We start from the raw sequence: 24,979 nt of genomic DNA on the forward strand, positions 1-24,979 counted from the left end.
TGTGTGTTTTTTCGTCACGCCACTCTGACCCGAAGTAGGTGCTCGCCAACAGTCTACAGCGCTAACCGCGAGCTCCTTCCTGCCTGTCCCCGTGCGTGTGCAGTGGTGCACAAGGGGCCCGGCATCGGGGAATACTGGAGCCGGAAGGGAGATCATCGGGGCTCGGGAGCAAACTCCTTCAGCCAGGTGAGTGAGGTCTTCACGGCACAACCAGCCTCAACTTAAAACGGGGGGGGGGGGGGGGGGGGAGTGGCAGGCGGTGGGGGCTATGGGGAGGGGGGGTTGTGCCATCGTTGTTTTTAGCCAGCCGAGACCGACAACTCACGACGCTCTGGGACCCGGGCTCATCGTTTGCGATGATGGGGCGCGATCCCAATTTCCTCCACGGTGCTCATCCTCTAGCGGGTCTCACCCCTTCGCTCTTCTGGATCTCATACCCCCCCCCCCTCAAGCCTGAATCCATCGACCAGGTTTTCTGTCTACCCCCCGCCCTCCCTTACTTACTCCCAGTGCACGTTTGTGAAACGCGGCGTGCAATTGTGTGGCCGCATCTCAAGACGCCGCGCGGAGGCTCGTAACGAAGTGCTGCACAGGCCACAGCGGTCACAGTGCTCGCGATATTATTATTATTATCATGATCATCATCGTTATATTGTTATACGTGGCCGGGGGTGGGGGGGGGGCAATGGGCATGTTAAAGGGACCCCCGATGAAGGAGCGAATTTGAGTTGAAAAACTCGCGACCCAACGGTCCATTCAATTGCTGGTTTCATTGCGTGCGAGCCGATGAGCGATCAGGCTTCAAACGAATGAAAGGAGATTTGCTGCGGCTGTTGCAGGAGGAACGTAATAACTCTGCTCGAGATTGCTGCTTGGCGGCTAACACTCGTCGATTTATTACATTTTGTGGTGGGAAAGTTCCACACAGAGGACATTAAATAAATGTAAACGGTGTTTGGCTCAATTTCCAATTTAACCTCATTTTTTTTTTATTGCGGGCTGCGGTTTTTTTTTCTTGGCCGGGGCTGGCTGCGATTCGCGGCACACCGAGATTAACCCGACCACTCACCGGCGGGTCGAAGACAAGTGGAAACACGCACGCCACTCCCGCAGACTTCCTTGACTTTTGGAACAATTGTTGTTGGTGCTGTTGCTAGCGAGCGCCTATTAAGGCCGGCAAAGCTAATGGCGCGTTGGGGGGGGGGGGGGGGGTGTGTGGGGGATGATAAAAGTGGTGCCGAGCCCGTCCCCGGCTGCCTTTTGTCTTCACAGTGCTGGGTGGTGGCCGTTTGACGACACATCGCTTCAAAGGTTCAAATCGATTCTTACGACCGCGACGTGGGTGTTGTAATTGGCACGTGAGAATCGATTTTCTCGATATACAATTCATGAAAATGGTATGGTGATGTCAGATTTAATCATGCTTATGGGGCGAACACACACACACACAATGAAACAAGACAACATTTAATAAAAATGTAAACAAGACGCTAACACACGAGCTTAGCAAAACTATTTTTTCATCAAATCGTGATCCTAGCGGGTGAAGCGTTGCACATCCAGTGACCCCCCCTCCCCCCACCAAAGTTACCGTCGAGTAATTTTCGGCCGAGGTTGACCGAGGGGATGTTGCAGGCCAAGGTCAAATCTCACCAACGTTGTGAAGGGGCCAGGAGTTGAAGCTTGGTCGGGGAAGGTCGTAGCACCGTGCAGTGTGCAGACCACTGCTGACACCTTTGACTCGTAAAAAAAACAACCGGACACCTACACCCTAGCACAAAACCACAGTGGCATGATTCTACGGAGCTCTCTAAGCCCCTTTGCTGCATCATGGTTTACGAATTGCCACAGCAGAGCCGGACAGGCCGAGTCTGGGTGCAGATCGGCGAGACGTGCCGCTCAAGAAGGCCACAGAATGGGTGCTTGCTCCTAAGCCACGCATAGATGTACATAAAAAAAATATAGTAGTGTTTTTTTTTCTTCGTCCTTTTTAAACGCTGCGAGAGCCGAGCAAGTCTCCGCGCCTGGATAGCGGAGCTGAATTAACGGACGCGCGCGCGCGGCACGATGATTAAAGCACACTCTTGCGCAATAATTTTCGCGATGTATTTTCGGAAACGCCCGCGGGGGACGATGCGAGCTCTCGGCGGCGCGAATCGCGACGCGAGCGCCGTAATGCGATTAACCTCTGCAGGTGACCCCCCCCTCGCCCCCACCCCCCCCCCCCGTCTCCGTAGCTTCCATAATTTTGTCTTACCACGGTGAAAAGCTTAAACCAACGCAATTAACGGGAGGCCTCCGTGGAGGTTGCTCTCTCGTCACGCCCGCTGCCCCGCAGCCGACGCAGTCGCGAGCCGAGATCCGCCGCTCGTTGATCACGGCGGCGGCGGCGGCCCGGCGGGGTTGACGATACAACGGGGCGGGCCCTCTCAGCGCGGCGGTGAGAGCGGCGAAGAGAGCCTTGGCCAGGCCATGGGGGAGTGGAGGGGGGGTCGGTGTCACCGGAGGATTTCGCCACCCGCCGCGGCTAGAGGGCCTCCTGCGCGCTGCGCGGGTCACGGTGGTCGTTCGAGCGAACTTCGCGCGTTGGTGAAGGCGGGGAACGTAGACCGCGCCAGAGCATGGGAGTTCGGCATGACGATATATATATGCAGTATGTGTTTTTCTCCACGAACTGCCCTGCGCTGCCCACCGCGAAGCTCCCCGGCAGCCTGCGGCAACCAGTCTCGTGGTGCTCGCCCATCCGAGCACGATCTGGCCTCCGCTCTGCTCTGACGAGAGTGGGCGCAGTCCGGGTGATTCGGTCACGGGCGTGTGTATACATGACGGGGGGGGGGGGTTGTCCAGCAGTGGATAGATCTTGCCGGTGGCCGTGGCATTATCGTGGCAGCGGCGTGCGCGGCCACACGGGGACGCGAGCGGGGGGGGGGGCTGCTAACCTCCCCCCCACCCCCCGCACCCCCCCCCGCACACCCCCCCCCGCACACCCCCCACGTGCCCCCGATCAATTTCCTGTGAAGACCCCTCTAATGGTGTTCCCCCTCCTCTTGCATCCCCGCCGTGCGAGAGATAACACGGAGACTTCGCGAGCGCGGAAATCAATGTCGGCTAAATGCATTGTCGGGGTGGGGGGATGTGGCGGTGATGGTGGGAGCTGCCGTGGAAGCCCTCGACGCTGAGGAAGGTGCCGCAGGACCGCGCTGCAGAAACCTGACCGCCCCGGTTGAAATCTGGCCAGCCCACCGGACCCACCATCTCGCGTATCTGAGTCCTCCGGCAGCAGTAAATGAGATCCAGATGCGAGCGTCGTCGCCACCCGAAGATTTCCACGACACTACGCCAGATTTTAATTCGGAGAGCATGTGGCGTTCGGCCGCCTTAAACCTTGGCCTGCTAAGCGCCACCCCGTGAAGAGGGACGGCCGATTTTCCGCACTGTGCGTGCACTCCAGACACGCCGTCGTCATCATCGTCAGCCTCGATCAATTCACTGCTGCAAGGTGCCATCCCTGAGCCGTCGCCGTGTTTTGTGCTTCTTTTTTCTTTCCCCGAGGCAACAATCCACCAGCCGATTTCATCATTTACATCTCTGGGATTGACATCTCCTGGGGTTGTGATGTCGAGGTGACCGGGTGGCCGTGCGGTCAGGGACACTGAGCCGGCAACGTCGGAGAACCATGGTTCAAAATCTGAGATTCAAGCCACTCGCGATTCAACGGAATTCTGCAGTGGCGCGAGTTGACCGTCTCAGCCCGATCACCGACGACTGCCCAAACTCATCCCTTCCGCCATGACATGCGGCTGAGCTTGACGAACGTTCCTACGGCAGGCATTGTGGCGACGCACGGGGGGAGCCCCTGGTGTGGATTAGAGATCGCCTGTGCAGAGACCGCTGGGCACAGTTTGTTTAATCTGTAACTCCGCCGAACGAGACAACTGACAGACGCTCAGGGCCGTTGTGGGCACGGACACAGGCACGTTGACGTGGTGGCGTGGTGGCGTGGTGGCGTGCACGGTGATACCGACCCCGGCGCCGTGAGCTGCTGCCGCGGCCGTCACGCCGCAATGGCCAACGCGCACGCTCGCTCGCTCGCTCACACGTTCACCGCTTGCTCCAAGGCGGAGAGCTCCAACAAAGCACCCGTGCGGTCCACAGAGACGCAGCCCCTGCTCCTCTGCCCCCCCCCCCCTCTATGCTCTATGCCCACCCCCCCACTCTGTGCCCCCCCCCACCGCAATCGTAACGTTCTCCAAAATCGCCACGTTCTCTCCCCACAGTGGCCTCGGCTGCAGACATCACAAATCACTCTGACTGTGCCCACGCCTCCGTTAGAACGCGACGTGCTGCTGCTGCTGCTGTTGCGGATTTATTTCCAATAAAATCGGCTTGGAGACTTTGTGCGAATAAACCACGCACCCCTTGGACTCCTCCGCTTCTGACACCGCTTTACCAAAGCGACGCCGGCCACGTCTGGACGCTTTGCAGCTTCGGGTCAAAGGCGCCCTTTCATTCGCTCCGTGCATCGCTCCGTCTCCTTGTTCGTCCCTCCGTCTCCTCGGTGGGTCGGTCCGTCTCGCCATCCGCGTCGGGGTGGGGGGGGGGGGAGCCGTCATGGCTGTCGGTAGAGCTGATTCGACGTGCACGAAGCTTTGGCTCAATGTTGCGCTGCTCCTAGGGAGTCACCTGACGCATCGGTCGGAGGGTCACTGCCCCAAAAACGTGGAGACGCAAACCGGAACAAAAAGGGAAGGAGCCCTTTGTCAATACGCATTGAGCCCTATCGGCTGCCCATTGTCTTCTGTGCTGTTCATTAAACACGCGCATATACTCACGCTGGCAAATCGTTACACACAAATCCATACGGGTGCATTATTATTTTTTGCGAACATGGAATTTTCGTTACAATTTTTTACTAACGTACTTTCTTTTTTAATCTATCAAACTACGCTACCAGCCTTCGTGACGAAAGTTTTTTTAAATTTACGATTAAACGAAACCGCCGCGCAGCAGACCGGAGAATGAACCCGCAAGGCACGTCGTGGATTCTCCCCCCCCCCCCATCCACCGTGGCTGTGGTGTGTCTCTGCCAGACAAAGATCCCCCGTGTAGCCTTAGCAGACCGTTGGGGCAAGTGCTGTTAGCGAGTAGCACCTAATGAAGGCTGCCATGGCACACGAAGGGGCTGGGTGGCCAGCACCACGCCCGGCCGCCTTTGCCTCCCTCGTGGTGATGTTTACACACCACGTGGTGATGTTTACACATTATCGCGCCGGGTACTCAGTCGAGACTGAGTAGACCGAGGAGAAGCCCCGGACCGGATGGGATATTTGTCATCGGTGTTGGCCGTGAGCGGGAATCGAACTCTGGGTCGCCGGGTTCGTAGCGCAGCGTAGCGCTAACCACGACACTACCGCCCCCCCCCCTCCACCCCACCATCACCCCTTTCCCCAACTGGAACTCGGGGTCTGGCGGCATGAATCACCCTGGACGTGAAACAAGAGCCGAGTTGCTTATTCACTCGACAACAAGAATACTAATAAGGATATAATAATGACTGCTGAGTCACACAGCATCGCCCGTCGTCCTTGCAGCCTGAGATTTAGCTGACGACAACGTGTGGAATTTTACTCGGTCATCCCTCCGGGGGTCGATGGAATGAACACCAATTATACGGGGGGTGTCAACAGCGGTCGTCCTGTGGATAGACCCGCCCACCCCCCCGGCCATAGCAATGTGGAATTTCCACCACTGGCTCTGGCAGGGCTGTAAATGGGAGATGAGCACCGATTCCCTCAATGCTCATTTGAGCAACAACAAAAAAAACACTCTGACTTTTGTCGTTGGATATAATTTCGCCATTCTCTCCGCGGTGTACTACCGCACATTCTCGTCCTGTGTACTTCTACTGTTGCCCGCACTGACCAGCATGGTGGCTCGAGGGGGGGGGGGGGGGTGGCGAGGGGGCCCTCTTATTCAGCAGTGGACAGACGCAGGGGGCCGTGCACGTTCGTCCAGACACCCAGCGGCTTCGCGGCGCCTACAAATCGGCCTGAATTACTCCGGCGAGCCTACCGGGCGCACAGAAATCGATGGGAGTCAAGTTAAGGCGGCAAGTTTAAGTCACGTAGGAACGAAAGAAAAAAAGTGGTTCCCGGCAAATTGTCACGTTAAGATAAGCGCGTGTCCCCGTCGCACAATAAGATGCTGTCCTATGCCTGACAGCATCTCAAGGCGCTGTACATAAACTGTGGGCCGATTATTACGTAGAGAGATGGCAATCTACGTGACTGCTTGGGTCTCTATGTGAGTCTGTGCGTCTCTTTGTGAGTCTGTGGGTCTCTTTGTGAGTCTGTGGGTCTCTTTGTGAATCTGTGGGTCTCTTTGTGAGTCTGTGGGTCTCTTTGTGAGTCTGTGGGTCTCTTTGTGAGCCTGTGGGTCTCTTTGTGAGCCTGTGGGTCTCTTTGTGAGTCTCTGGGTCTCTTTGTGAGTCTATGGGGCCCAAAGTGAGTCTGCGTGTCTCTCGAGTCAATGCAGCACAACGTGGATTTATGAAGCAACTCGACCGTGACCGCACAGAAGACAGCGCTAACATACACATTCTATTAACAGAGAATGGTACACAACGGGTAACAAAAGCATGGCCTCGATTGTGGACTTGAAGCGGCGGCGGGGACGGCCGGGGTAAGGGAGTCCCAGCAGACGCCAAACGAGCGATCTGAAAAGGCCACGTGCGTTTCCACTCTTGTTTCGCATCGGAATTTCAAATGTTGATAGCCGAGCTCTCAAAACGGGGGCGGGGGGGGGGAGGTCGGGGCAGGGGGGCCCCAGCGGAAAACGTGGCTCGTGAAGTAGCATCGTGAGAATGGCATGGGCATGGAGAGAAACCGAAGTGCTGAGTATGGCAGAATAATAACTAACTCGGATCCCTTTCAGGCGCACAGTGAGAATGAGAAGGGGGGAGGAGGGTGGCTTCTTATCTTCTTTACGAGAATGGCAGAAGAGAAGAAAAAACACAGACAGAGGAGGGAGTGGAATAATGGCCTGACGAACTGGGCCAGCAGAAATTTCACGCAACTCGACACTTTGACGCAGCAGGCGGATAAATCATTTGAGAGAGATAGAGAGCAGAGAGAGAGACTTATTATTTTATCATTATTGCTCCCTCTGAAAAGCAAAGACACTCGCTCTGTGCGCAGGGTTTGTGTAGATAGGAGTGGGTTCGACCCGTGGCCTTGATTAACACGTGACCTTTTTGACCTCGGGGGTGCCCTCTCGTTCCAGTGCGCGAGGTGGTGGCTTCAGGTGCGTTCCCACCCTCGGGTGTGAGCGCCTTGCCCTTTCTAGTTGCACCTCACCAACAAAAATCGACAGTCGTCATTGCGAGGGGGGGTGAGTTGAGGTGTTTTTTTGCATTTCAAGGGCCAGACGAGTATCATTCGCGTGCGGTTCATCACAAGCTGTTGTCCTTCATCCCCGCACCTCCGATTAGCGCGGTTGGCTACGTATGGCGGAAAAGAAGTTCAACGTACAGACATGCAAGTGACGGGTCTCTTTTTAAACGCCGTGAATCTCAAACGGTACTCCCTTTCACCGAGCGCCAATGCTACATGCATCACTCTCGTGCAGGAGTCAACAGCAGCTTTTTTTTCCGATGGATGGACCTCCCCCCCACCATAGGATCGAGGAATTTCCACCGATGACTCGAGGCTGTAATCGGGAGATGCGCCGTCGCCTTCGAATGTTCTTTTGAGCAGGAAACCGCTTTGACTTTTTTTTTATCCGAACGCGTCTCTCTCCCATGTCACACGGTGACTGGTCTCTTATAAACACAGTAAATCTTACGACCGTAAAATGGCTTCATTTCTCTCTGGCTGCATTCGATCTTTTTGTTTTATATCTCATATATAGAACATGAAATGAACACAACCGCCGCGTTACTTTAAACGACTGCCTGGTCGGACAAACACATCACAAAAATAAGGCTGACTTGTGCGTCTTCAGAAATGAATAAGTGATCATTAAATTCCTGCTCTGGCGCAACATAGGGAATGCGAAAACAAAGTAGGGACATCGTTTACGTACCAGGGGATTTGCTGCGCGTTGACTGCATCGAGCATTTATCGAATGATACCAACACCTACTATGGCATACGGATCACAAACACAGACTCTGAAAAAGAACGTTGCAAAGACGGTCACTGCATCGCACGCTTTCAGGTGCGCTTCTGCGGCCGTCTGGAACGCTCTTTCTTCTGATACTAGGAAGCCACCGGTGCTATGCGCTTTTAAATCATCTCGATTGAAAAACTCATTTCTTTTAGAACTGCTTTTTTTGTGTTTAGTTTGTTGTCCTTCCCCCGCACCGCCGATCAGCACATCGCAGAGACGGACAGAGGCGATAGAACCAGCTTGCGTGCGGTCGCAAGCCGTTGCATCGCGATGCTGCGTGACGTGGCGACAGCTTGGGGGGCGCCTTCATCCAGCAGTGGCTGACGACGACGATGACGGCGATGACGACGGTGGCGAGGTGTCACGACCATCGTCCTGGGAGCTGTAAGCGGCACGGCTCACGCGCGCCCTCGGCAGGAGCACGGTTCACGCCCGGCCGAGGCGACGTTCTGCAGCGTGAGCTGTGGACGACAGCGGCGATGATGAGTGTGGCAGCGCCGCTACTCGCGCGCCGAACCAAGGAACGCTCCAACGGAGGGTCCATCAGTTTTCTGTGAGAAACAGAGATCTGAGTTGTTTGGTCTGTTGACCAGGATTTGAACTCGCGACCTCGCCACTGCAAGCCGTATTGCGTGCTCTTACCATGCGACAAAGATAGACACCGCGATTCTTTGTAAATTGAGGTTCAAGTCTCATCGGCCCGTTGGGCCTTGATAAACCACTCTCTTCCCGCAGCGTTAATTCAGGCAGGAAAACGCCAGCATGGTTTTGATTTGTCTGAGTCTCATCAGCAGAACGTGGCCGTTTAAACCAACTCCGCTGCTTCGCCAGGCGTGAAGAGACAAGGGCGGCATTCGGTGCCCCACAGGAATTCCGTACAAGATGAGGGCACGCTCCTGCCTGTTGGACCGTGGGTAGTGACATTAATGTAGAACCAGTCGGGGGGGGGGGATGGGGGGGTCCATTTCGTCACGGAATACAAACAAAAACAATAACATTTTCGCCCATCAGCCTTCGTGGCCTTCTGGACCAAACGTTCCCGGCTTCTCGCGGTGCACACTTAAGCAGTGGCAACACCCTGCAGGGCGGCATTTCGAAGTTGGCTTTCGAGCGAGCGTGACCCCGTGCCAACACGGCGATTGCCCGCCGCCCGCTCTCGGCATCCGCCGAGTGCCGACTGAATGCAGCTCTTGTTCCTCTTCCAGGAGTCAAGGGGGAGATTTTTCAAGCGGCCAAATTTATTTTCTTCTTTTGCCGAGCAGCTGCGACCGGCGGCGCAAACCGCGGGGGGGGGGGGGGGGGGACAATGGCGTCATTTTTGTCGGGAGTTGCCACCTCTGAGGTGCCAATAAACCAGAGGCCAATGTCATTTCGTTTTTTTACGTCATATGGTAACAACAAGAATATCTCGCTATACCGCAAGAGGGGAGAACTGCCTGCAAATGCATCGTTTTGAGTGGTGAGCTATTGTCTATCGGACAAAACCCGGAAATATGAATGTCCCGATAAGACTTGCAGAAGATGCATCGGGATGGCAGCTACCTCTACAAGACACTGATCCTGGGGAGAACAAAGAGGACAGGAGGCAACCCGAGGAGAAAGCCTTTCTTAGTTTACCACTCGTTTAAGGAAGAGAGGGGGAACGATGGAGAGATGGTGCGGGAGAGAGCGGGAGAGGGGAGAGAGAGATGGCGAGAGGGATAGCAGGCGAGAAGAAAAGCAGAGGGAAAGACGGAGAGGTAGAGAGAGGGGAGATCTGGCACGGAGGGGTAGAAGAAAGAGAAAGGGAGGGAGGGAGTGGGATAGACAGGGACAGATTCAGTTGGAGATAGAGGGAGAGATGGTGTGGGAGAGATGAGGAGAGATTGAGTGGGAGAGATGGAGATTGTGTGGACGAGAGAGGGAGAGATGAAGTGATGATGTGGAGGAGAAAAGGAGAGATTGAGTGGGGGGAGAGAGGGAGAGAGGACGAGATGGAGAGATGGTGTGAGAGAGAGAGAGATGGTGTGGGAGAGAAAGCGATGGAGTGGGAGAGAGATGGGGCGGGGGTATAGGAAAGGCGGCGGTGGATGGGACGGGATCCAGGCGAGCGTCGTTAATGAACAGACACTGCGGGCTGACTTCACTGCCGCTCCCCCGGGGACTTCTAGACAGGCTGCCGGCTTCTGGCACGGCAGTGGAAAAATAAAAAAATGGTCTGAGCCCGATGCTTGGGCTGAGTCATGTTGTGGGATTCGTCCACGGTTGTGTTTTTGTGTGTGTGGGGAGATTCTCAGTGAAACTCGGCATCGCCCGGTCTCATTCGCAACAGCGACTTGTTGTTGTCCCAATTGGCTGTCACCTGGATGATTAACAGCCACGATCGTTGTGGTTTTTTTTCCTTTTGACGGCCAGCTACGTTGAGTTACTCGAGCCGCCGCTATTCCCCGTCGAATGATAATAATGGGTCGGTCCGCAGGGAGTGCCGCTACCGCGTGTGTGTGTGTACACGCGTGTGTGTGTACGTGTGTGTGTACGCGCGTGTGTGTACACGCGTGTGTGTGTACGCGTGTGTGTGTACACGCGTGTGTGTGTAGACGTGTGTGTGTGTGTACGCGTGTGTGTGTGTGTACGCGTGTGTGTGTACGCGTGTGTACGCATGCGCGCGCGTGTGCGCGCGCTCATGTGTACGTGTCAGGAGCGGTGGTGTAGCTGTCAACGCTACGATGCGCTACGAACCTGGCCACCCGGGTTCGATTCCCGCTCACGGCCAACACCAATGATGATTATCTGAACCGGTCCTGGGCCTCCCCTAGATCGACTCAGCCTAAAATGAGTACCTGGTGCTGTGTATAAACATCGCTACTGGGGAGACAAAGGCTGCCGGGCGTGGTGCTGGCCACCCACCCCCTCGTGTGCCGTGCCGGCCTTCATAGGTGCTCGCTAACAGCACTTGCCCCTACAGTCTGTTACAGGCTACACGGGGGATCTTTGTCTTTGGAGCCGGCAACTGTCTGGCGGCCACCCGGTCTGGAACGAACCATTTCTGCCCGGGGGGTGATTTAGCCGCAGTCAGGAAACCCCGCTGTAATTCCACCACCACTCTTGGATTGCTTTTAAAATAGATTCATGTATATATAAAAAAATCACATTCCTTCAGCTGGTAACAGTCGTTGTATTAATTTAGGACGTCATGAACGTCAACGTTTTCATGAATCATTTTGCACCAGTTTAACACATTGTCACTGCTACACAGAGAGTGGGGCTGTATATTTTATTTATGTGCTGATTTATTTATTTGTTTATTCATTTCCCTCGGTGGCATTTCCATGCGAGGCATTTCACTCCGAAATGGGAACAAACAGCTCCAATGAAAATTATGTTGCCGGCAGAAGCAACGTGCTCATTATTCAAACTCACCGAGGGACACTGAACCGTCCATGAGTCTCTGTGGTACATTTCTTTACAAAACAACGGTTCCTCATTGTCTCAGACTAAAACAAAAAAACAATACCTTTCATCACACGTGTAATTAAGTTTGCATTACGCTGGCTTCATATCCAGTCCAAGAATCACGTCAATCTCACCTACGGTCAGAATCTGTATTTATACTGGAGGAATCCGATGAGCTATAAAGGTAAATTTTCCACAGATGTCCATTCTCAATCCTCCACGGACTCTCTTACCACTCTCCCTTCTCATCTCTCATTCTTTCTCACTGCTGCAGTAACCAAAGTGTTACGTTGAATTGCCTGAACAGCGTTTACTCCGCAGGATGTCGGTTCTCATTTGATATTCTCGTGGTGTGGAACTTCCTCGCCTGTGTTCCAGTCTCATTATCTTCCATGCCCATCACTGTCTGTGCCATCTCTTACAAAATGTGTGTATATATTTAGATGCGGCGTCGGGTGAGTTTCGGACTAAACCATCTCGGATTTTCAAACTTTTCAGAGACTATTTAAGAGTTACTTGGGGTTGATTTTGGCATCGTTCACGCTACGTGACGTAGTGTAGCGCGTCTCCGTGCCCACAAAAGTGACATCGCCGTGCGCGCGCAACGTGACGCCGCCTTCGGAAGCAGAAATCACGCACGCGGCGTGAAGCACGACGTCGTGACGCGTGACGTCGCGCTTCCGCATCGACCCCGAAAGGCACCGTAGAGTGACCGCTATTTGGATTCTGACACTCGCAAGCCCACGTGCAACCGTGCATCGACGGCAAAGGGTGGCGGTTTTGATCGCCGGCCACGCGCTGCATCCCACGGAACTCGCGCTTTTATTGAGCCCGCCGGGCACCGAGTCCACCGCACTCAGCCGCGCGGTCGCACGCGGCGATCCGGCGCGGTGAGAAGCGTCGCTTCGCTCAGTCAAAATCGTCGAGTGTCCCCCACCACCGCTCCACCACCCACCCCCCCCCCATTTATCGACAGAGGGATAGCAAAGCCGCTTCATGCTTGAGAAACGTCACCGCCTGCCGCTCACAAACGTGACCTCATCCACCCCCGCTGGACGCCCTCGCTCGGCCGCGGCCGTTTTATGTACGAAGGCTCGCGCGGTGGGTGTCTCGGAGTGATGAAGACGCGAGTTGGCCAAGAGGGGGGGAGCGCAGACGAACGAGCGCGGCGAATCGCAAGGCTGGAGACAAACTAGACGTTAAATCCAGCTCCGGATTTTTAGTTTTATTCTTCCGTAAAAAATTTTTTTTAACGTCAATGCTGTCAAACAAACGCGCTGGGTAATGTTAATGACATTCGGCCAGCCAGATGCATCTGGCGCGAGGCTAATGAGGTGGAATGTCCCTTCCAAGTTTATTTTTACAAGTTAGGCCTGGTATTGACGGTGTTTGTGTCCCAAAGTTTCTGCTTGCGGGCAGTTCCGTGAATGAGGCGACCTTCGAATCAACATTAAAAACCAAAAAAAGAATCGTCCGATTATTGTAACACACGTGAGATTTCAATTGTGAGGGTAATCATAGGTTTTGAACGTATGGCTTACTTGTGGAATGAGTTAATGTCAACGAAGGCACATCAACGCCACCGTTACAGCGTGGATGCAAAACGCTGGTTGGCCTGAGTCCGTCCGACACCGCGTGGAATTTCACGAGCATTTCTCACTTGTCAGGAAAGGTGGATGAATTATTCCCCTCGCACTCCTACACTTTACAGCCCTTGCTTGTATCTGAATCGCAGTCCTGATTGGTTGACAGAGTGTGCCCAATTAAAACGCCACTTGTTATTATGGCGCTGAATCTCCCACGTACACAGTAGACAGTATGAAATGTGCCCCGGTGTTATGTAAACTCGCAGCCTGCTGGGCCAAAGAATTAAATTAAACCAAACGCACAAAGCGAAGGTTTTATTTTGGGAACAAAATCCACGCTCGCCCGAGGTCTTGGATCTTCGTAGCGGAACAGAAACGTGTGGGTGAGCAGCTCCCCGATGAGTGAATACAAATTAGAATATTTATACTGGAGGAATCCGATGAGCTATAAAGCTCTTTTTCACAGATGTCCAGTCGAGGCACGGGGTCATAACGAATATTGTCCGGCACGAGGTCTGAACTGTCGCTCCACGCGCCTGGAGCTTCTTTAAGAAGTTCCTGAAGGAGCCCCCCCCCCCCCCCAAGCCACGTGGAGCAAAACGTCGGACGTCGCGCCGAACAACGGCCATTGCGGCACAGTGTGAAAATCCATCGGGGGAGCTGCACGGCGGCGGCACAAGGTCGGCAAAGCCACGTGACGGCACGCGTGGAACCTGCGGCAAACGCTCGGTGGCACCCACGCCTGCTTGGCTTGAAGAACAATCAAATCCCACGCGCACAAAACACGCGCAGGGCGTGGATTCTGTCAGCGGAAACAAATCGAATCCACGCTCGCCCCGGGGGTCTCGGAACGCCGCGGCGAAGCCAGAAACCCCCACGAACGTGCGGCCCGCAATCACGCGACCGACCGCCCTTTGACGAAAACGCAATTTTATCTGAAGCGGCGGCACAGTTGGCCGCGTCGAGGGCGTTTGGCCCGGGGTGACCGCGGAGCCCCCGGGCTCTGCGGCGGCGGCCGCGCGCGCCGGCGACGTTGAAACCGCACGGCCGCTCCCGTGGCAGCAGATTGCATCGCGTGTGCTCGCGCGCACACGCAGCGCGCCTAATGACTCGATGCGCGCTGGGCAAATTGTTTCGGGGGGAGACAAATGAACTTGAACCGATCGACGTGAACATCAGAAATGGAATGTTTATTTAGGCCGGAGCAATCCGATGAGCTATGAAGCTCTTTTTCACAAATGTCCACTCACGTGGGCGCTAACTTTTTTTTTTAATTCTCCGGAATGTGCGGCCGTGCGCAGAGAAACGGTTCGGCGTTGTTGTGTCGAGTCGCTTTGTTGTCTTTTGTTGTTCATTTGTGTGAGTTTGTAGGCGCAAAGGGAGTGTGGCACTGACGAACGCCGAATGTTGATAATGGCCTCCATGGCTGTCTGTGGCGAATGTGCGTGTGTGTGTGTCTATGTGGTAGGTGGGGAGTGGTGGCGCAGTAGTTAGCGCACTCTGCTATGAACCCGGCGACCCGAGTTCGATTCCCGCTCACGACCAACAACAGTGGCGAATATTCGAACCGGATCTGCCCCCCCCCCCAAGGTCGACTCAGCCTAAAATTTTAGAAGACAAAGGCGGCCTGATGTGATGCTGGCCACCCACGTCCTCGTATGCCGTACCGGCCCTCATAGGTGCTCGCTAACAGCACCCTGCCCCAACAGTCTTTTGAAGACTATAGTTTGGATCATTACCAGTGCATGCCGTGTGGCGTGCGAACGTGTGGATGTTTACACGAGTGTCTGTGCTCGTTTGCCTTATTAGGTGCTTGTTGGCAGTACTTGTTTCAACAGTGTGCTGTAAGGGCTCATATGGGGGATTATTGTATTAAGCGGGTGAGCAATATGCGTGTGGGCGTTTGTGCCGATGTGTATGTGTGCGCGTGGCCGACGCACCTTCAAGTGAGTACCTGGTGCGATGTATAAAACATCGCCATGAGTGTCCTGCCAGCGTTCATAGGTGCTCGCTAACAGAACTTGCCCCAACGGTCTGTTAAGGCTATATGGGGGATCTTTGTCTTTATGTGTGTGTGACCCGACTAGTAATTACTTCATTGACACCGGGCATGAGAATGGAACACGGCTTCCTTTCCCGAGCGTCTCATAATCGAGATAATGTGACCATAGACTCATTACAATAAATATTATTCTAAGTATTATTATTTTTGTTGTCAGGGACCCCCTTGCGCTACTTGGGCGAGAGAGCCTCGCCCGCTCAGTGCGCTCGAAGCCTTCAGGGTCGCCGCCGGGGGCCTGAGCGAGACGCGCGATCCCGGCCCCGAGCACGCTCGCCGCGCCGTTTCTCTTTTAAATAATTCCCGGCATTTGCCGTGCGACCACGGAGGACTCGCCGTGACGCGCGGTTGCAAATTGAGCGGCGACGGGAATTCATTCGCGCTGGTGGAGGCGTGCGATTGGTGGGGGGGGGTATGGGGGGAGATGTTGCGGGGGGGGGGGGCGGCCTCTGGGGCGCGCGCCGCATATTGGATTTCGCGCATTTCTCCACGAGAAGCAGATGGCACCCTCGGAGGGGGAAGCGTCGCTCTCGCTTCTCCTCCATCACGGAACGTTGGGTCTGCTCGCGAGTTCGTTCCGGTCTCTTCTCCCCCCCCCCGAGCGGGAATTCTCACACGCGAGGATAATTTCATTTGTTCTTCCACGCGCACACGCGCTCCCCTCCGACGCCTGCGTGGCCATCGCGCGATCGTCAACCCACGGACCACCCCCACCGCGTGCCTCCAGTTCCGCTGCCCCCCCCCCCAACCCAGGCCCACAGGAGGAGGTCAGCTTTCACCTCGGGGCGCCTCCTGTTTGCTAGTCCACTGCATTGAGGACTCTTGGTTTTGTGCCGTCCAAATTGTGTTTACGTGGCCCATGGTAACCTGCAACTCGTGTGCGCGGCGCGTGCCTGCAGCAACGCGTGGCCCACTTGAAGCTGTTTGACACGGACATGCGGCTGTGTGAGTGAGCGGCAGATGATGTTGAGTTGTTCTCCGCAACATTTGCCGGGATCATCGTCACCATCGTCGTTGTCACCACGCACGATGCTGCGTTGTGACAAACCATCGACAGCGTGCCACGCGAGCTGATTTCATCGCTCCATCTCCGTGCTTTACGCTCCCTCGGTGTTGTTCACTGCTTTTTCTGCCATTCTATGATAAGTCTCGACCACTGGCCATCGTGATCCCTTCTGGCGACACGCGTTAAAAACGTTTGGCGATCGTAAACCGAGGTAAGTAATGAGATCATTATATGCCCCACATGTTTTTGACGATAACCTCTGTGTGGAAATGACTGTAACATTCCATGAGTAATTCCCACCCCTTGCTTTCATGTTGCTTACAGTGAAGATCTGACGGGTTCAGGTGGGGAGAAGTCTAATTGGAACAATTCAGGGGAAGGAAAAACATCTGGATTGAGCACAATTTTTTTCCGGAGATGGCTTCGTTGAAGGGCAGCCCTAGAAGGCAGGATGAGAGAAAGTCACCTCCGATTAGCACGGGTTTGCTACGTACGGTGCGAAAGAAGTTCAAGAGACGTACATAATTGTGGCGGGAAATCCCAAATGTGTCTCGTGCAGCCTCCTCCACCTGACACGGCCAAATAAAAATAAATACTTGGAATAAATAAATGATGAAAAAGCCAGTCCATCGGAGTACATCTGACACCGCGGTATTCTATGAGTGTGTCTTTTCTCCCTGGCCATCGCCACCCTGGCCATCGCCATCCTTCGCAGCTCTGCCATGGAATTGTACGCACTGCAATTATCTCAGCGAACTTACCTTTGTTGTCTTTTACCATCGCTGTGTCATCGTCTCTTAATTAACTTGTTTCTTTGGACGGATTGCGTACCTTCTCCCCCACCCGCGCGTAGTATTTTTACACGCGGGCGCCACGTTGGCAGGACACCGCCGCCGTTCGCGGGGTAACCGACGCAAATAAACATCGCCGGTGCTGCCGCCAGCAGCAAAACTCTCGCACCAGGCGGCGGCGGCGGCGATGGTGGTGGTGGTGGTGGCACGCGGCACCACGGGGATTTCACGAGCTGCTTCTGCTCGGCGTGGAACACAAGCCGCAACGCATACAGTATAAAAAAAAACAGTCCGGGTAGTCCTGGGGGTACACACGGCTGCCTTGTTATTGCTTCCCGTTAGTCAAGAGCACTTTATAAAGCCCGTTTAGCACTCGTGGCAAGTCGGTGCCGCACGAGAGGGCAAAGGGCTCGGCGCTTTCGGACGCCGGACCCGAGTCTCCGAGGTCACGGGGGTCAAACCCTCGCCGTCTTTTCGCCGAGATGACGGAAATTCCTCTGGCAATTTTCCGACCGTAGCCGTGGCGCGGAACTGATGTTTGCGCCGACATTTCCGGCACGTTTGTTTAGGAGGGTTTTCTATTACCGTTTGTTTCATTTCAATCGGATCGAATCGAGTGAGTGTTTGGGTCTGCCGTGTGTGCGTGTGTGTACATGTCTGGGGAGCGGTCGTGCTCCACTTATTGCACTGCGCAACGAATCCGGCGACCCAAGTTAAAATATCGCTCACGGCCAACATCGGTGACGATTATTTGAACTGGTCCTGGGCCTCCCCTAGGTCGACTCAGCCTCAAACGAGTACTTGGTGCGGTGTGTAAACATCGCCACTCGGGAGACAAAGGCGACCGGGCGTGGTGCTGGCCACCCACCTCCTCGTGTGCCGTGCCAACCTTCATAGGTGCTCGCTAACTACACTTGCCCAAAAAGTCTGTTAAGGCTAACTGGGGGATCTTTGTCTTTATGTGTACACGTGTACTTGACTTGCACTGAGCATTTGAGAGGAGGTCGAGTGGTTAGCCCATTGCGCTACAAACCCAGCGACCCGAGTTCAATTCCCGCTCTCGGCCAACACTGGTGACGAATATATGAACCGATCCTCAGCCTTAAACGAGCATCTGGTGCGGTGTGTCAACATCAGCCACTGGGGAGAGAAAGGCGGTGTGGCGTGGTGCCTGCCACCCACACCCTAATGTGCCGCTAACAACATTTTGTCCATATATGCGTATGGGGGTGGGGGGAGTTGGGGTTGAGGGGGGGGGCTTATTCAATTTCCCCTCTTTGGAATCTGTCAGCAAGGCCCCTCCAGCAACCACCAAGGGGCCCTGACGCAGTTGCAGTGCCTGTGCACTCAAAAGCTCTGCCACGCCACTGCTTGCAAGTGCAGTCGGTAACGACAGCCAGGCCCCTCGAGAGAAAAAGCGGGGCCTGGGTACACAACAATAATTATCATGCTGGCCAGGTGCTCCAATCACTTCCCATTCCCAGTCACGGGTGCCAAGGGGAAGGACTTTGTCAAGGCATAGATTGTGCCCACTGCTATCATATTTACCCGGCGCACGACTTTGCACAATTGTCTTTTTTGATGCCAGACTTTATGAGCCAAATATTTATATTTTGTATGGGATTTTCAGTTTTTTGGGGGGCGAGGGGGGGGGGCAGGGGCGCAGGGCGCCGGGGGGGCGGGGTGGGGGATAACCTTGATTAGCTTTGGACACCACCAAGGTGGTACCACCGCCACATTTTTCCCCCGCTCTCTGATCACACGCGTTTAGTCGTCGTCGCCGCCCCCCCTCACTGCCCCCCCCCTTTCCCCCCCGAGACGAAGTGCGCCGGTACAGGCCGCGTGCGCGTCAAGTCGCGTGGCACAATGGGCGCAGTTGTGGGGGGCGACCGCTCGCACAGCGGGGTCGTGTTCTCGCAGCGCGTGGTATCATCGGAGAGATCGTGGTGTCATCGGAGTGATCGCGGTGTCATCGTAGTGATCGCGGTGTCATCGGAGTGATCGCGGTATCATCGGAGTGATCGCGGTGTCATCGGAGTGATCGCGGTATCATCGGAGTGATCGCGGTGTCATCGGAGTGATCGCGGTGTCATCGGAGTGATCGCGGTGTCATCGGAGTGATCGCGGTGTCATCGTAGTGATCGCGGTGTCATCGGAGTGATCGCGGTGTCATCGTAGTGATCGCGGTGTCATCGGAGTGATCGTGGTGTCATCGGAGTGATCGCGGTGTCATCGTAGTGATCGCGGTGTCATCGGAGTGATCGCGGTGTCATCGGAGTGATCGCGGTGTCATCGTAGTGATCGCGGTGTCATCGTAGTGATCGCGGTGTCATCGGAGTGATCGCGGTGTCATCGGAGTGATCGCGGTGTCATCGGAGTGATCGCGGTGTCATCGGAGTGATCGCGGTGTCATCGTAGTGACCGCGGTGTCATCGGAGTGATCGCGGTGTCATTGTAGTGATCGCGGTGTCATCGGAGTGATCGCGGTGTCATCGGAGTGATCGTGGTGTCATCGTAGTGATCGCGGTGTCATCATAGTGATCGCGGTGTCATCGGAGTGATCGCGGTGTCATCGTAGTGATCGCGGTGTCATCGGAGTGATCGCGGTGTCATCGTAGTGATCGCGGTGTCATCGGAGTGATCGCGGTGTCATCGGAGTGATCGCGGTGTCATCGGAGTGATCGTGGTGTCATCGTAGTGATCGCGGTGTCATCGTAGTGATCGCGGTGTCATCGTAGTGATCGCGGTGTCATCGTAGTGATCGCGGTGTCATCGTAGTGATCGCGGTGTCATCGTAGTGATCGCGGTGTCATCGTAGTGATCGCGGTGTCATCGGAGTGATCGCGGTGTCATCGGAGTAATCGCGTTTACTTAAACATGCCACGGTCGGAGGTGGGGGTTGGGAGAGCCGCGCCGTGAAGCGAGTTCCAAAGTTCGCTCACTCGCCGGCTCGCTCGCTCGCTCGCTCGCTCAGGGATGGACGCGCCCCCCCCCTCGCCCGCGCGTATCCGTCACGGCACGCCGTGCCGGGCGGTGTGCCGGCACTCACGCGCCCACGGTCAATAGCTCGGCTCGAGGTCTGTTTCACGCCCGATTAGGGGCATTTTCAATTCTACGGAGGTTTCGCTCCGAATGCGCTGCACGCGCGCGAGTCGGTCCGGCGCCTCGCGAACGTGATCGTCGCAAAGTGAGCAATAAAATAAAAAGGGTAATTGTTGTACTCTTCCGCAATTGTCTTGCCGTCTTGTCCAGGAGACGAAGAATCCGTTCTGGTCCCTCGGGGAGCAAAAGTGCCTCCCTCGGCGTGAGTGAACCATCCGGAGAGGGGGAGTGGTCATGACAGCCGCTTCTGAATTTCTTTTGAAGGTGCCTCTTATCCACGGCCAAGGGGGCGGTTGTTTCCCACCGTCACAAATGCGGAGATAAATATTTGTTGCGTGCGCAATCGAAGGCGATATTATACATATTGAGAAACTGTCATTTGTCCAAATAAAGCGCAGTGCCAAATGTAACACCGGGTGGCTCTTTTGTGCAATCGTTGGCCACGCAGCTGCGGGCATCAGCTCGCTGCACACTTTTTGTTACGGGCGGCCGCTCAGATTCCCACGCAGAATCTCAGCGGCATCAACTCTTTGACTTCGAGATGTTTACTACCTCGCCTGGTATACAGGAGGTCGTGGGTTCGATCCTAACCCTCCGGTTATCCCCTCCACATTCAGAAACATGAGTTTCGAGTATTTGGCTGCTATAAATTTCCACGTGATAAGCCCACTTCGTGCAGCTATCACTTGTAGCCAGGTCGCTTCTGAAAAAGAGCTACGTAGCTCAGTGGGCCTCACCGGGAGGAATAAAAATTGTTAAAGTTTATAGTTTTTAGTTTCTGAACCGACTGACCACTTTCCGCGATCGTCGTTTTCAAGTGAATTCCAGCCTTGCCCAGGAACACATCACTCTGCGTAGATATTCGACGGTCAAATGTCGCCGACGCGGCCGCGAAAGCGACAGCAGACGTCGTGCGTGCGCGTCGGAGCGACGAGGAACCCGAGGACCCGTAGGCCGGCGGCCCTGGCCGACCGTCGCTTGCTGCGCGAGAGCGACACGTGGCTTCATCTCGGCACGGCGTGAGTTGGCGATACGGCGCGACCTCCCGCGCGGTACGGCTCCGCCCGCACCTCCAATACTCTCAGCCGCAGGAGTTAATTAACGTCGAGCAAATAGGTCATTGTTAAACACTTGCGATTTTTTTTTTCCATTGGACCCCAAACTGTAATGAATTTTTCTGCCTCTGTAATGAGCTCCTCCACCTCCCCTCCCCTCCCACGCATCCACCCCCCACCCATCCACCCACTTACCCACCAACCTCACGGTTCTATGAATTCCCACGAAATGGAGTTGCGATTAGGTTCAAGAGTTGACTTTTTTTTTGCACATTGCGGAGATCGTAGCCACCGCCAGTGGCGGCAGCGGTCACGTGGACCGATAGCAAATATAACGTAAAACTCTACACGTTCGTCAACAACGCTATCTGACGTTGCAGGCAAGGGCCCTATATGCATAGCTCGTGAAATGTGAAGAAGGGCCGTTGCCCGAAACGTCGTCCATTGCGTCATTTTAATTCCTTTCAACGCCACGGAGTCACCGGCGAATGCGCGGAGTTATTTCGTTCGTTGTGCTCGCACACCAATGGCACCCCAGAGTGTCACCCGTCAGTTTTCGCGTGACGTGCACCGACAGCACACAGTGCGGTCCATCCTTCCACGCGCGGTTTTGATGATCGTGTCGCGAGCGTCGGAATCGGCAATCGGAATCTTTATTTAGACCGGCGCAAATATGGCGGGGGCTGTGAAGCTCCTTTTCACAGATCTCCGGGCAGGAGTGTGCGAATCGACGACAAGTCGATGCACAGAGAAAATCATTCCTACGGCATCCTCGGGTTACGATCGTACGTGCTTTGTTTGCCTTGTAGATTGCACTACTAGCGTGGTTTGTGTTGCTTCTTGTCGTAACGATCTTACCCCGTGCCCTTACTGGACATCTGTGAAAAAAGAGCTTCATAGCTCATCGGATTTCTCCTGCAGGAATAAATAAATATTCCGATTCTGATTCTGAAGTTCGGGAAAAAAAAGGTATGTTTCATGTCCATAAATATCCGCGCAGCGTGATACAACTACAAACGCGCCCGCGATGAGAAATATCGCTCGCTTGGCGAAATTAATGTCGGAATATACGCAAATTCATTTCGGTAAGAGCTTGACAACGCTCGAAGAGGACAGTTTACAAGGAGGGGGGGGGAGGGCCGACTCGGTGTTATTAAAATCCAATGGCTGCTGCGAACACGCATCAGCACAATGAGCTACTCTGCGGATGAGAGCCAACATCGCTTAGCGTAATATTTCAGACAATGGTGAATCCCTGCCGCATTGGGCACGTTTCCAGGATCCCAAACCCCCAGCCCGCCTCCCTCCCCCCTCCCCCCAATCGATAAATCAATTATTCCCTTTATCTAGAGGCACGGAGGCAGAACGTCGCATTGTGTTCGCGAGCGAGAGCCGGGGAATCGAGCGCGTGACTGACAGCTGCCGGTGAAAAAGGTAGAAATAAGAAAAATGAAAACGCCCAGAAAGTAACGAATGAATGTCGGACCCCGCGGCGAACACGAGAGCTTTTTATTCAAGGCGCCGCCTCGTTGTCAATCAATCCATTTGTTGGACGAAGGCTTTCCTACAGTGCATCGACCGTACTACACCGCGCTGGTGAGCGGCGGGTTTGTGAAGTGAGTCGAGGCGCTGGCGGTAGCCGTTGGCAGGGAGTTGAGCTCGATTCACCGGCTTTGCAACACATTTTTGATCGAGACGCGGTTTGTCTGAGCGCGGCTGATGCCAGCCAGTGTTTAGGAGGCGCAGACTGATAGAAGCCACGTCACGTGACCGGACAGCTGTGTTTAAAATGACAAACATTATTGCAATTATTATAATAATAACGTTGACGATAATGACAGTCGTGGCGACAAGAGGGCCTTTCGGCGCTATCCATTAATATTAACAAGTGCTTTGCCACAGTTTTCAAGGGCAGACACAGTCACAGCCTCACTCTCTCTCGCCCCCCCCCCTCCACCTCCCCCCCCCCCCCTTGAGCGTAAACTTTCGCACAAAGAGCTGGAGCCCCCTAAAACATTAAAATGCCGCATCCTCGCCCTCCACCGCCGTGTCCCCGGCAGCGTTGTTGCGCGCCCCACTTCCCTCCTCCCACGAGATACGTGTGAAGAGCGAGGAGCGATGCCCCCCCCATCCTTCTCGTCCTCAAGCGGCGGACGCACCCCCTCGCTCTCCTGCCTCGAAGGGGAAATGCCCGCGGGTTCTATTTGTAGGCGTCTCTTTCTCGCCCTCTCTTGTTCGTCGCGTCTCCGGACGGCTGACGATGGATGATCGACTCGGACACTGCCGCCGCAGTTCGCGAAGGCTGGGGGGGAGGGGGGGGGGGAGCTGGGAGGCTGTTGCCAGGGATTCATCTCCAACGAGACAGGAAAAAGACTCTTTCCACGCCGGGCACGCCACGTGCACGATACTTGTGTACCCTCTCGCTCCGGCTGCTGCCACTGCTCGTGGTGTGCCACCTCCTCCAGTCCGGCCACAACATCTCGCGTGAGAAATTAGGCCCCCGCATAGATCTGCAGGAGGGCGCGGCTTCTGTTTTGAGACATCACCAATTACGCCGAAGCAGTTGTCGCCTCCGGCGGAAAGGACTTTTGTTTGAGTTTCCGGCCACTTTGAAATTGATGGGCATCAGGACCTGAGTTCATCGTGAAAAGTAAAAGAAAAACCGCAACTGAAATAAACTTCCCCCGCAACCGCTTGTGTGTGGGGGGTTTGTTGTGACGCACGCCACGGCAATCCTTCCTGAGAGCCGGAGCAGCGTTTTAGACCACAGCGGCCACCGCTCTTCAGTACGGCGGAAGGGGCGACGGTGCGAGAGAGAGAGCGAGAGAGAGAGAGAGAGCGCGGTTCATAAATAGCTGGCGGCGCGATGGATATCGCTCTGCCAGTTGCTTCTTGAATCGTCTCCGTGCGGTCGCCGTGGTGTGGGCGGTTTGAGAAATGATTCGGCGGATTTCCCCGGCGACGTTCCCACCGGGGGCGGGACCCCCCCCCCCACCTCCTCGTCTCGTCGTCGGCTGCGTCGTGAACACTCGGAGGCCTAAAACCGTGAATTCATCCATTATCCATCGCCGTATAAACATCGCTAAACGACTCCTCCGCTCGCTCGCGGTATCGTCGCGCTATCGGGGTTGCCACCTGTTCCGGTTTTCCCAGGATCATTCCTCTTTTTTTGACGGTAGCTGCTGCTGCTGCTGTGACGGGGGAAGTCTGTTTCGTCTCCTGTAAAGGTCCCGGGTTTATTTTTGTTGTCTGTTGTTGTGGAACCGTACGTACACCCAGGGCTTAATCTCTCACGGAATGTTTTCTGGGGCCCTCCAATCCCCCCAACCCCTTCATCCAGCGGTGTATCGATCACGGCTGACGATCATTGGTCATGACGATGGTGATGACGACGATGATGATGACGACGACGATGGTGATGACGACGATGGTGATGACGACAACGATGATGATGATGACGATGGTGATGACGATGATGATGATCACGATGGTGATGACGACGATGGTGATAAGAGAAGTGAGGAGAGGTTGGGGGGGGGGTGCTCTGGTTTGGACGCGGTGCCGCTAATGTAATCCGCGATCGGTGAATCACCGGCGAGACAACCCCCGGTGCAGGTGTTACTCCCTTGAGTTATGGACCCACACCTCCGGCTGGCAATAAGCCATTTCTATCCTGCCTCCTAATTAAATGGGCGCGCTTTTTTTATTTAGCGTCGACCCTTCCCCGCTTTTGTGTTTGTGTGCAGAATCGCACACGAAGGAAATTCATATATAAGCGAG

General features: G+C 54.9%; 2 protein-coding genes across 3 annotated transcripts in view; one reads left to right on the forward strand and one right to left on the reverse strand.

The window, feature by feature from the left end:
* Positions 1-24,979, forward strand: part of CHST11 (carbohydrate sulfotransferase 11) — an 85,635-nt gene that overhangs the window by 43,874 nt on the left and 16,782 nt on the right. For both annotated transcript variants that reach the window (XM_032954373.2, XM_032954375.2), the window contains exon 2: positions 104-186. In XM_032954373.2, coding sequence (XP_032810264.1) covers positions 104-186 — 83 coding nt within the window. The remainder of the gene's footprint in view (positions 1-103; positions 187-24,979) is intronic.
* LOC116942442 (solute carrier family 41 member 1) overlaps positions 8,552-24,979 on the reverse strand; it is a 108,480-nt gene continuing 92,052 nt past the window's right edge. Inside the window, exon 12 of the mRNA XM_032954372.2 lies at positions 8,552-8,629. Coding sequence (XP_032810263.2) covers positions 8,567-8,629 — 63 coding nt within the window. The 3' untranslated portion in view covers positions 8,552-8,566. The remainder of the gene's footprint in view (positions 8,630-24,979) is intronic.

This window comes from Petromyzon marinus, chromosome 14, assembly GCF_048934315.1.
Source record: "Petromyzon marinus isolate PM22_M1 ecotype Great Lakes invasive population chromosome 14, UKy_Petmar_22M1.pri1.0, whole genome shotgun sequence".
Classification (NCBI taxonomy): domain Eukaryota; kingdom Metazoa; phylum Chordata; class Hyperoartia; order Petromyzontiformes; family Petromyzontidae; genus Petromyzon; species Petromyzon marinus.